We start from the raw sequence: 12,500 nt of genomic DNA on the forward strand, positions 1-12,500 counted from the left end.
ATTGCATTACATTACATTACATTGTATTACAATAAAATACATTACATTTCATTGCATTACATTGCATTACATTACATTACATTACAGGGTTTACTTGGGAAGAGTAGAGCCCGGTACGTATATTACATATATACATTACATTACATTATATTACACTACATTACACTACATTACATTACACTGCAGCATTACACTACACTACACTACACTACACTACATTACATTACACTACATTACACTGCATTACACTGCATTACACTACACTACACTACATTACACTACACTACATTACATTACACTACATTACATTACATTACACTACACTACACTACATTACACTACACTACACTACACTACATTACACTTGTTACAAACGGTAACATAGAGGGACTCGAAACAACGGAAAAGGGGTACTCGAGGGTAATTTAATGATGTCGTCTAGGGGTACAATATTCAAGATCATAAACAAAAGAGGAGCCGCGCTCCTATATCAAACACAAAAATGGTCAAAGCCGTAAAGGCGCAGAATGAAAAAGGCTAAGCCGTTAAAGTCAAAAATGAAAGTACAGGCCTAAAAGGCAGCGTCAAAAAACAGGCAGATGCCAATGACAAATGCAGGTCACAAACGGGCAGGCGAGTGGGAAGTGGCAAGCCGGAAGTGAGCGAGAGAGATGGATGGTCATCGCCTCTACTTATGCAGCACCGCCTCCAGGCACAGGTGAACTCAATAATCATCCTCAGCATCTCAGGATCCTGCTAAGAGCATGTGCAACAATCAAAAGTTAGGGGGCAGCCAAACAAAATTAGGGAGAGCGAATTAACCGCACCTGGTGGTAACTACACTACATTACATTACATTACACTACACTACATTACATTACACTACATTACATTACACTACATTACACTACACTACACTACACTACATTACACTACATTACATTACAATACACTACACTACACTGCACTACACTACACTACACTGCATTACATTACACTACACTACATTAGATTACACTACATTACATTACACTGCATTACATTACACTACACTACATTACATTACACTACATTACATTACACTGCATTACATTACACTACACTACATTAGTCAAGTCAAGTTTATTGTCAATTTCTTTACATGCACTGGTCATACAAAGAATTTGAAATTGCGTTTCTTGCTCTCCCATGCAGACATAGACTAATCTAGGTAAGGACATAGACAGTATAGACATAGACAGTACTCATACATGGACATAGACAGTATGGACGTAGACATTGCTCATACAGACATTTAAAGTGCAAGACTGGACAACAGAAGACTTGTAGAGAACATACATTAAGAGGAGGTATTTTGTTGTTCTTTTTCTAAAAGTCCTTTATAGCGTTCTGACATAGTAATAGTAGCATTTGAAGAAATAAATAATTAAAAAAGGGTTTTTATTAAATACACCAGCAGCAGTATGTGTGTGTGTGTGTGTGTTTGTATTACATTACCCTACATTATACTACATTACATTACATTACAGGCCTTATCTGGGAAGAGAGCGGTCAGGGCATCAGACTTGTAGCAAAGGGTTGCTGGTTCGATTTCCAACCCGGCAGGTTGGTCGGGGGGAGTAATTAACCAAACTCTCGCCCATCCTTCTCTATAACTGAGGTACCCTGAGCATGGTACCGTCCCGCCACACTGTTCCCTTGGTGCACTGTTTGGGACTAACCCCTTGCATGGGTGAGGCATAAATGCAACACTACTTTTTGCTGTGTCATAATAACAATGGGGTTTTCCCTGGTGGGCTTTCTTCTTATTATTATTGTACTCTGCATTTGCTCTTTGTCTTGTTCCTGTCCGTCTTTTTGTAAGTTGCTTTGGATAAAAGCATTTGCTGTCATGTAACGCAGTATGGTGATGTTAGCCATAGCACAGCACACTCATTAAAATTATTTGGAGGGGCACTAGCCTTTAGCAGAGCTCTGGCATGTAGCCTTGACATTGACATCATCAGCAGCTGCTTGTAGTGAGCCCAATTTATTGTTTTAATTTCCTGTTTGTCGTGTAGTGTTCATAACAGCACGGAGACGGAGTATATGGCATCATTTTAATTCCCTCTCTCTCTCTGTGTGTGTGTGTGTGTGTGTGTGTGTGTGTGTGTGTGTGTGTGTGTGTGTGTGTGTGTGTGTGTGTGTGTGTGTGTGTCCACTAGGTGCGCTGTGTGAGCTCCTGAGGTGCCACAGTCCAGTGGGCTCCTGGTGCCAGGTGGTGGAGGAGGAGGGCCAGCTCGTCCCCAAGTGTGTCTGTCCACACACCTGTCCACGGTGAGATGTGATGTGTGTCTGTCCACACACCTGCCCACGGTGAGTAGGGATGCAAATTATTGATTAATTCATTAATCGTTAGTTGATTGCCTTATCGATCGACTTACGATTAATTGATAAGCGGCGTTTTTCCCCCCAACATCTCCATGTTTCTCGAAAAAAAAAACTACTAAATCTAAAAATGTATATTAAAAAGTGAGATAAAATGCTACATTTAAATGAATTCCATTTAAATTCTTTAGACCAAGGGTGATTTAAATATTCCCACTATTCACATCCCTATTCACACACACTCTTCTCATGCCCATATTACCAAAGTCTCTTGTCAGTTGAATTGGTGATTAATTGCGATTAATGTTTTCTAATCGATTAATGCATTGATCGATTAAAGTTGATTAATCGATTAATCGTTTGCATCCCTAACGGTGCGACATCATGTGCCTAGTGTGTGTGTCTGTCCACACACCTGCCCACGGTGAGACATCATGTCCCTAGTGTGTGTGTCTGTCCACACACCTGCCCACGGTGAGACATTACATTTACATTACATTGCATTTGGCAGACACTTTATAAGCAAAGCGACTTTCAAAAGAGGACATAATCATAGCCAACATCACTAGCAGATACAAGGTGCACAGGAAATATACAGAAGACATCATGTGCCTAGTTTGTCTGTCCACACACCTGCCCACGGTGAGACATCAGGGGCCTATACTAAGAAGCTGGTTCAGGAGTAAACCAGGTTAAGTCAAGAGGTACATCATCTAATAGAAGACTCCAGGCTCCAGGCTCTTCTATTAGATGATTTACCTCTGAACTTAACCTGGTTTACTCCTGAACCTGCTTTAGTAAAGGCCCCACGTGTGTCTGTCCACACACCTGTCCGCGGTGAGATGTGATGTCTTTGTCTTTAATTAGAGCAGTGGTTCCCAACCTTTTTCTTCAGGGACCCATGTTTTACTATGGTAAGCTTTGGTGACCCAACCGCGCAATCGCCTGCACGAGAGGGAGTCTCAAGATGCCATCTGTTTCCTACGAAAACTCATTTTAGTTATTTTATTCCTCAATTCGTCTTTGGTCGAATACAGAATAAATGTTTAATGTAAATATTTAATGTATCACTTACTTGCTTCTATGCATATATTAGTAAAGGCTTTGTCATTTATTCAACATGGGCTATATATATTTAAAATGAAACCCCTTAAAATCAAGAGGGCTCCGCAACCCTCTGTTGGATCTTTGGCGACCCATAAGTTGGGTCCCGACCCATAGGTTGGGAACCACTGGATTAGGGAATACAGGACCGATCTGTAACTTTTGTGAGCAAACACCTCCTCAAGGCATCATGACTGTGTTAAAACAGTCTTTCCTTTCCATACATACACTTACAAAAGTAAATTCACAAGCAGAAACGTGCAAATATATACTTTACCAAGAGAGACATGTGGACAGAAATTGATTGCAGCAGAAGTCATTATAGTAATCCATTTTCTTTTTGTCCACCAAAAACGACCCTCAGGAACTGAGCTATACACATGGCTGTGTTTGTTACCTAGGGCAGTGGTTCTTAACCTGGGGTGCGGGCACCCCCTCAGGTTGCAGGCGGTGCACTTCAGGCGGTGCACAGAATTTTGCTTTATTGAGGTTATGACCAAAAGTCTGCAAGCCAACATTATAATCAGGCCCTCATGCAAAGTAATTAATCAATTTTAGTGAGAATTGAAGTTTGGGTTGGGGGTGCGCAGCTTGTCTTGAGCACAGTTAAGGGGGTGCTTTAAAGGGACACTGTGTGAGATTTTTAGTTGTTTATTTCCAGAATTCATGCTGCCCATTCTCTAATGTTATATTTTTCATATTATCACCACCATCAAATTCTAAATATTCATTATGACTGAAAAAATTGCACTTTTCATACATGAAAAGGGGGATCTTCTCCATGGTCCGCCATTTTGAATTTCCAAAAATAGCCAATTTTAGCTGCAAAAATGACTGTACTTGGACCATACTAGAAATATTTTTTGTTTATTACTCAGTAAACTTTCATGTAAAGATCAAATTTGGCAATAGGCAACCCAGTTTCAATAAGCAACATAGTTGCAGTACCTTTTTTGACCATTTCTTGCACAGTGTCCCTTTAAGAAAATAAGGTTAAGAACCACTGACCTAGGGTTAGGGTTAGGATTGGTGTTAGGATATAGGGTCAGAACTCTGGATCTCATCCCCTGAGATAACTTTGAAGTGCGCTAGATGTTAAGTGTCCTAGATGTAAATCATCTCAAGGACTCGATGCTGTTCTACTAGATAGTTTACCTCTTAACCCATTTTAGCCTAAGCCCTTTTTGGGAAAAGGTGCCCTCTCCCTATTAAAGCCTATTTATCTCAGCCTCCGAAGCACATAAAAACATGAAATAAGTTGCAATTCTGCTCTAACATATCCACAGTTGTAGCCCCTTAATACACGCCGTACCTCCTGTGGCACGCTGTAATAGACATTGAATTGAAAGTTAACTACTATAGTACTAGAAATACATTACGACTTGGTCATTGCCATTCTGGTAACAGCTTATTTATAATGCCGTGTCTTAAGGGGTTAAGAAAACAGCGCAAATCTCAACAACTTGAATGCAGCGTATATGTCGCTCCAGGACACAATGGGTTAAGTTGGTTTACTCCTGAACGTGCTTTATTAAAGGCCCCATGTGTGTCTGTTCCCTGACCTGTCCACAGTGATACATGATATGTGTCTGTCCCCTGACCCGTCCACAGTGATACATGACGTGTGTCTGTTCCCTGACCTGTCCACAGTGATACATGATATGTGTCTGTCCCCTGACCTGTCAACAGTGATACATGATGGTTCTGTTCCCTGACCTGTCCACAGTGATACATGATATGTGTCTGTCCTCAAGGCACTAATAGACCAGACGCGACTTGAGCGATTCCAGCGACGGTAGTCATTCACTTTGTATGGAGTCGCTGGTGACATAAGAGACAAAAGCAATTTAGGCAACTACTGGCGATTTGAGCGATTTGAGCGACAGTTTGTGGTTGGACTTGAGTGAATATTATGCAAATGAGCTATGATGCGGTTCGGCAACAGCCACCACAGCCAATGGGAATGTGGGAATGCTTGCATTCTGCTACTGTAATGGGCATACTCTGTCGCTTCTATCGCTCGTATCGCTCGTCTCGCTCTTGCTGCACAGTCCAGCGACTGTGTCGCTAAATCTTGTCGCCACCGGTGAATTCGCCCGGTCACACCTATTCAAAGGGATACTTGATGTCTTTGTTTTTGATTTGAGAACACAGGATTGGTCTGTATGTTACTGAATTTGTGACTAGTGAGTAAACTCTTTCTCTGTTAAGACATCATGACTGTTTTACACCCTCTGTGTGCATGTTTTCCCATACATAAACGCGCAGACCTAAATTCACAAACAGAAACATGCACATACATACTTTAATACATACTTTACCAGGAGAGACAGGGAGGCGGACAGACAGACAGACTGACAGACAGACAGACAGGCAGGCAGAGACAGACAGATAGACAGACAGACAGACATGTAGACAGACAGGTAGGTAGGCGGGCAAACAAACAGACAGACAGGTGGACATGCAGGCAGACAGACAGACAGGTGGGTGGAGAGACAGACAGGTGCGTAGACAGACAGACAGACAGGTGGGTGGACAGACAGACAGACAGGTGGGTGGACAGACAGACAGACAGACAGACAGACAGACAGACAGACAGACAGGCAGGCAGGCAGGCAGACAGACAGACAGACATGTAGACAGACAGGTAGGTAGGCGGGCAAACAAACAGACAGACAGGTGGACATGCAGGCAGACAGACAGACAGGCAGAGGGAGAGAGGAGGGTGTACAGAATGAGAGACATATAAGATTTGATTTCTCTTGGCCCTACCGTGGCTGATATGGTAGGGCACACATTTACCACTTGGCTCACCCGCGTTCGATTCCCGGTCCGGGTCCTTTGCTGGTCCTTCCCCGTCTCTCTCTCAGCTCGCTTCCTGTCTCTCCTTCACTATCCTGTCTCACAAAAAACAAAAACAAGCCTGAAAAGCCCCCCAAAAACACTTTAAAAAAAAGAAGGATACTGAGTTGGAGTCAGAGAAAGACAGAAGGGCAAGGCGTTTCCAAACCTCTAAAACTCCTTCTAAAATTAGACTCACTCACTTCAAAACTGGATCTTGTGAGATAAAGTTATTGAAAGTTATGGAAAGTTTCCTTAGCCAAACTTACTTTCAACATCACTTGACTTTACTGGGATGTTCTCTCTCTCTCTCTCTCTCTCTCTCTCTCTCTCTCTCTCTCTCTCTCTCTCTCTCTCTCTCTCTCTCTCTCTCTCTCTCTCTCTCTCTCTCTCTCTCTGTCTTTCCTTTAATCTAATATTCAGTTCATTCCGCCCTCAACCCAGACCACATTTAAGCCAAAATCCCCACCGGATTTCTGCTGCCAGAGCAGAGGAGAGGAGTAGTGGAAATTACTTTAAATGTGTCTGGTCCCCTGACGCTTTGAAATTAAGGAGCATGTGTACTTGCATGTTTTCACAGCCAGGGGGTGCCAGTGTGCAGCGTTCTGGGGAAGAGCTATGCCAACGAGTGCCTTCTGCACAAGGAAGCGTGTCGTAGGAAACGGCGCATAGGCCTCGCTCACTTTGGAACATGCATGGGTAAGTAAGTAGCCGATGATTGGTGCGTTGACTCACATACACACAGCTTACAGGTGCATTGTGTAGGATGGTGGCCAGTGTAGGTATTGCAACTAGGTTACTCATTCAAACTGTGCTGCTGCCTATTGCCACATGTGATCTTTTTGAACTGATATTTATTAGTATGACCAAAGTACAGTAAGCTTTTCATGTCTATTTCTGAAAATTCAAAATGGCAGACCACGGAGAGGATCCCCCTTTTTATAAGGTGCAATCTTCCCAGTCACAACGAAAACTTAGAGTTTGTGCACCTTTAAAGAGATTTTGAACATTTCTTCAAGACACACACACACACACACACACACACACACACACACACACACACACACACACACACACACACACACACACACACACACACACACACACACACACACACACGGAATCCTCTTCTTTAGTCTCTTTACACACTCATCCTTTATTCTTCACCTTTACAACTTGTCTGTGCAGACAGACAGGCAGGCAGGAGCCACGTTGTTACAGCAGTGATATCTATACGAAACACATGCGCATGAAATACAGTACGCTGTCGTAAAATAGAAGTATAGTGTTCAAAGACTGTCTGTGTGTGTGTGTGTCCCTTTGTGTGTGTGTGTGTGTGTGTGTGTGTGTGTGTGTGTGTGTGTGTGTGTGTGTGTGTGTGTGTGTGTGTGTGTGTGTGTGTGTGTGTGTGTGTGTGTGTGTGTGCGCGTGTGCAATGTATGTGTGTGTTTTAGTGTGTGTGTGTGTGTGTGTGCGTGTGCAATGCATTTGTGTGTTTTAGTGTGTGTGTGTGTGTGTGTGTGTGTGTGTGTGTGTGTGTGTGTGTGTGTGTGTGTGTGTGTACGTGCATGCATGTGTGTGTGTCTGTGTGTGTGTGTGAGTGTCCATATGATCCATACCTGCCTCTTTTTCACATTCTGTCACACTTTGTATGCATGTGTGCGTGCATGCGTGCATGCGTGCATGCGTGCATGCGTGTGTGTGTGCGCACTTCTGTGTGTGTGTCAACATACCTATCAAACATGTGTGTGCGTGTGTGCATGTTTGTGCGTGTGTGTGTGTGTGTGTGTGTGTGTGTGTGTGTGTGTGTGTGTGTGTGTGTGTGTGTGTGTGTGTGTGTGTGTGTGTGTGTGTGTGTGTGTGTGTGTGCGCGTGTGAACGATACTGGCCTAAGTAAGTGTGTAAGTCTTTTAAAATCTGCCAGCCTGGCAATAGCCTATTCCAAAAAATATCTGGAACTTGTACCTTTAATGATTGTCTCTTGGGTCCAAATAAAAGTAATCAAATGTGTGTCTGTGTCTGTGTCTGTGTCTGTGTCTGTGTCTGTGCGTGTGTGTGTCTGCATGTGTGTGTGTGTGTGTGTGTGTGTGTGTGTGTGTGTGTGTGTGTGTGTGTGTGTGTGTGTGTGTGTGTGTGTGTGTGTGTGTGTGTGTGTGTGTGTGTGTAACTGTATACTATGCATGTGTCTGCAGTGGCTAAGAGTGAGTGTAGTGTGGATGAGCTGGGCCAGTTCCCGTACCGGCTGATGGACTGGTTCCTACTGCTGAGCAGAATGGGGGAGAGCTACGACCCCAAAGCACCCTCACACAACTGCCTCAACAGGACCGCACGCATAGAGCTAGCACAGGTAACACACACACACACACACACACACACACACACACACACACACACACACACACACACACACACACACACACACACACACACACACACACACACACACACACACATTCACACACTTCCACACGTAATCCCACATGTCCCCCTTACACTACATTGAAAACCGTGGGCCATTGAAAATAGTAAATTCTATTATTTCTATATTCTATTTTTTTCCATTCTGTTTTCCAAAAATCTCCAAAAAATACCATAGTTCTCTGTTGAGCTCTGTAAAGCTGATTAATATAATAATTAATAATTAATTAGCCAATTATATGATCATCCATAATGACTACCGCCATTACACTGACATTTCACTACATTTCCCAACTTCTCCTTCAGAGAGTTCAGTCAAAACTTCTTCCAGAAGTTAATAGGCACCTTAAGCCACACCACAGCACAGCTTTAATGTTATGGGCTTCAATGTCACACTCAAAGTCAAAGTCATCTCTTCACCACAGACCTCATTTGCTCCGGAATATTCCACCACAAATGGGATTATTACACCCATAAATGATGAAGTTAGTGTGTGTGTGTGTGTGTGTGTGTGTGTGTGTGTGTGTGTGTGTGTGTGTGTGTGTGTGTGTGTGTGTGTGTGTGTGTGTGTGTGTGTGTGTGTGTGAGAGAGAGAGAGAGAGAGAGAGAGAGAGAGAGAGAGAGCAAGAGAGAGAGAGAGAGAGAGAGAGAGAGAGAGTAAGAGAACGAGTGAGTGAGAGAGAGAGAGCAAGAGAGAGAGAGAGCGAGCGAGAGCCAGAGAGAGCGAGAGCAAGAGAGTCAGTGAGCGAGAGAGAGCAAGAGAGAGAGAGATACCATGAAGCTATCTTTCTTTACACACTGTCGACTGGGGGACTGGGACTGGACTGCACGTGATGTCATCACCCGGCTGGCTTTGAAGTGGAAATGATGTGATGAATGTGTCTCCCCGTGGTGATTTAATAGAGGACTAAAGATGACCAGACCAGCTCACATTTCAGACCTAACTTCCTTCCTTCCTTCCTTCCCTCCTTCCTTCCAAGGGCTGGTCTGGGGTAAAATATCGGGTCGGTCATTTGTTTTTTCTTTTTAAAAAATATATTTTTAGGGGCGTTTATGGCTTCATTCGACAGGACAGTCTGAGATGGTGACAGGAAGTGAGTGGGACAGAGAGACGGGGTGGGATCGGGAAATGACTCCAGCTGGACTCGAACCGGGGTCCCCTCTGAGCATGCAAGCCCCGGGTCGATCATTTTCAACCAAGACCGGTCCATCAGGCATTGAAGCCTATGACAGCATTTTAAGTCATCTATTATGTTGGCTTATGTTGATCAAAACAGTCAAAATGAACATTTAAATATGACCCGGAGGCTCTGCCGTGGCCAACCGGTAGGGCACTCGCCTGCCATGCGGCTGTCCCGAGTTCGATTCCCGGCCCGGGTCCTTCGCCGACCCCTCCCCATCTCTCTCCCCATTCGCTTCCTGTCCACCTCTCACACTGTTCTGTCAAATAAAGCCAAAAAAGAAAATATGACTCGAAGAGGTCAGCTAGTGGCATGAGGACTGATGCCATAGAGGGGAGGACCAGGCCAAAATCATCAACAGTCCACCGGCAGTGGTGTAGTGGGGATTTTTAAAGTGGGGGTATGCGATTTTTAAAGTCATGAAATAATCAGGCAACTGATCATGCCAAACCGCCCAACTGTCCTTAATCTACCGTCATTACTTCTCCGTTTTCATCACCTGCAATACTGCTATGTGATCATTCCTTTTTGTATACAAACATGGGCAGATTTTTTTTTTTATCTCACGTCAGGAGAAGTGGGTGGACTGTGTACCCCCGCGTACCGCGCCCACTACACTCCTGTCCACCGGGCAAATGCCCTGTATGCCCTAAGGCCAATCCTGCCCTGCTTCCTTCTTATTTGTCCTTGTTTTAGAGATACGGTACACAGACGCATTAATAGCCATATGCATTACTAATAATCAATACTCACTAAATTATTCAAAGGAAATGTTTTACGCACATCGTGAAAATGATATCTGTGAATAGTAGTGTAATTTGTCATACTATTGCTGCTACTGCTACTACTGTTCTGTGGTTCTTTTTTTTCTAGCCGACTTACTTTCACTTTCTTTCTTTCTTTCTTTCTTTCTTTCTTTCTTTCTTTCTTTCTTTCTTTCTTTCTTTCTTTCTTTCTTTCTTTCTTTCTTTATTTTTTCTTTCTTTCTTTCTTTCTTTCTCCTGGCAGTGTTTTTGTCTACCACTTTACCACCTTTACTGTCTTTCTTTCATTCCTACACCATTCTTTTACTATTCTGTCCATCTGTGTGTGCGTTGGCCAGCGGAGGTTCAGCTGCTAGACCATAATAAGGATAGGACCTGAAGTGTGTGTGTGTGTGTGTGTGTGTGTGTGTGTGTGTGTGTGTGTGTGTGTGTGTGTGTGTGTGTGCACGCGCATCGGTGACTGTAATAAGGACAAGACCTGAGGTGTGTTTGTGTGTGTGTGTGTGTGTGTGTGTGTGTGTGTGTGTGTGTGTGTGTGTGTGTGTGTGTGTGTGTGTGTGTGTGTGTGTGTGTGTGTGTCCATAGGAGGTTTGCCCTACTAGATCGTAATATGGATGGAAACTGTGGTGTGTGTGTGTGTGTGTGTGTGTGTGTGTGTGTGTGTGTGTGTGTGTGTGTGTGTGTGTGTGTGTGTGTGTGTGTGTGTGTGTGTGTGTGTGTGTGTGTGAGTGTGTGTGTGTATGTGTGTGTGTACGTGCGTGCGTGCGTGCGTGCGTGCGTGCGTGCGTGCGTGTGTGTGTGTTTAGAGGCGCTTCACCCTATTGGACCGTAATAAGGACGGCAAGTTGAGCCGCAGGGATCTTAAGAAGCTTCACTACAAGAGGATTCCATTGGAACACTGCGCCAGGACATTCTTCCAGTAAGACACACACACACACATTCTCACACGCACGCATGCACACACACACGCACGCACACACACACAGACACACTACACTGCAGTAGCCGGCTATCACACACACACACACACACACACACACACACACACACACACACACACACACACACACACACACACTCAGACCGCAGGTCTTCCTTTTTCGTTTCTTCTCTCCTCTTCTTTCCTCTTCTCTTCTCTTCTCTTCTCTTCTCTTCTCTTCTCTTCTCTTCTCTTCTCTTCTCTTCTCTTCTCTTCTCTCTTCTCTTCTCTTCTCTTCTTTTCTCTTCTCTTCTCTTCTCTTCTCTTCTCTTCTGTCCTCCTCCTCTCTTCTTGTCTCTTCTCTTGTCTTCTCGTCTCTTCTCTTCTCTCCTCCTCCTCTCTTCTCTCTCCTCTCTTCTCCTCTCCTCTCTTCTCTTCTCTTCTCTTCTCTTCTTGCTTGTCTTCTCTTCTCTTCTCTTCTCCTGCTTGCCTTCTCTCCTCTTCTCTTCTCTTCTCTTCTCTTCTCTTCTCTTCTCTTCTCTTCTCTTCTCTTCTCTTCTCTTCTCTTCTCTACTCTTCTCTTCTCTTCTCCTCTCTTCTCCTCTCTTCTCTTCTCTTCTCTTCTCTTCTCTTCTCTTCTCTTCTCTTCTCTTCTCCTCTCTTCTCTTCTCCTCTCTTCTCTTCTCTTCTCTTCTCTTCTCTTCCCTTCTCTCTTCTCTTCTCTTCTCTCCTCTTCTCTTCTCTTCTCTTCTCTTCTCTTCTCTTCTCTTCTCTTCTCTTCTCTTCTCTTCTCGTCTCTTCTCTTCTCTTCTCTCCTCTTGTCTTCTCTTCTCGTCTCTTCTCTTCTCTCCTCCTCCTCTCTTCTCTTCTCTTCTCTTCTCTTCTCTTCTCTTCTCTTCTCTTCTC

The 12,500-nt window shown here is 43.9% G+C and overlaps 1 protein-coding gene across 1 annotated transcript in view; it reads left to right on the top strand.

Annotated features, from left to right (window-relative positions):
• Positions 1 to 12,500, top strand: part of sparcl2 (SPARC-like 2) — a 21,604-nt gene that overhangs the window by 3,080 nt on the left and 6,024 nt on the right. The window contains exons 3-6 of the mRNA XM_063191523.1: positions 2,205 to 2,316; positions 6,893 to 7,011; positions 8,505 to 8,659; positions 11,482 to 11,594. Coding sequence (XP_063047593.1) covers positions 2,205 to 2,316; positions 6,893 to 7,011; positions 8,505 to 8,659; positions 11,482 to 11,594 — 499 coding nt within the window. The remainder of the gene's footprint in view (positions 1 to 2,204; positions 2,317 to 6,892; positions 7,012 to 8,504; positions 8,660 to 11,481; positions 11,595 to 12,500) is intronic.

Source organism: Engraulis encrasicolus, chromosome 24 (assembly GCF_034702125.1).
Source record: "Engraulis encrasicolus isolate BLACKSEA-1 chromosome 24, IST_EnEncr_1.0, whole genome shotgun sequence".
In the NCBI taxonomy this organism is placed as follows: domain Eukaryota; kingdom Metazoa; phylum Chordata; class Actinopteri; order Clupeiformes; family Engraulidae; genus Engraulis; species Engraulis encrasicolus.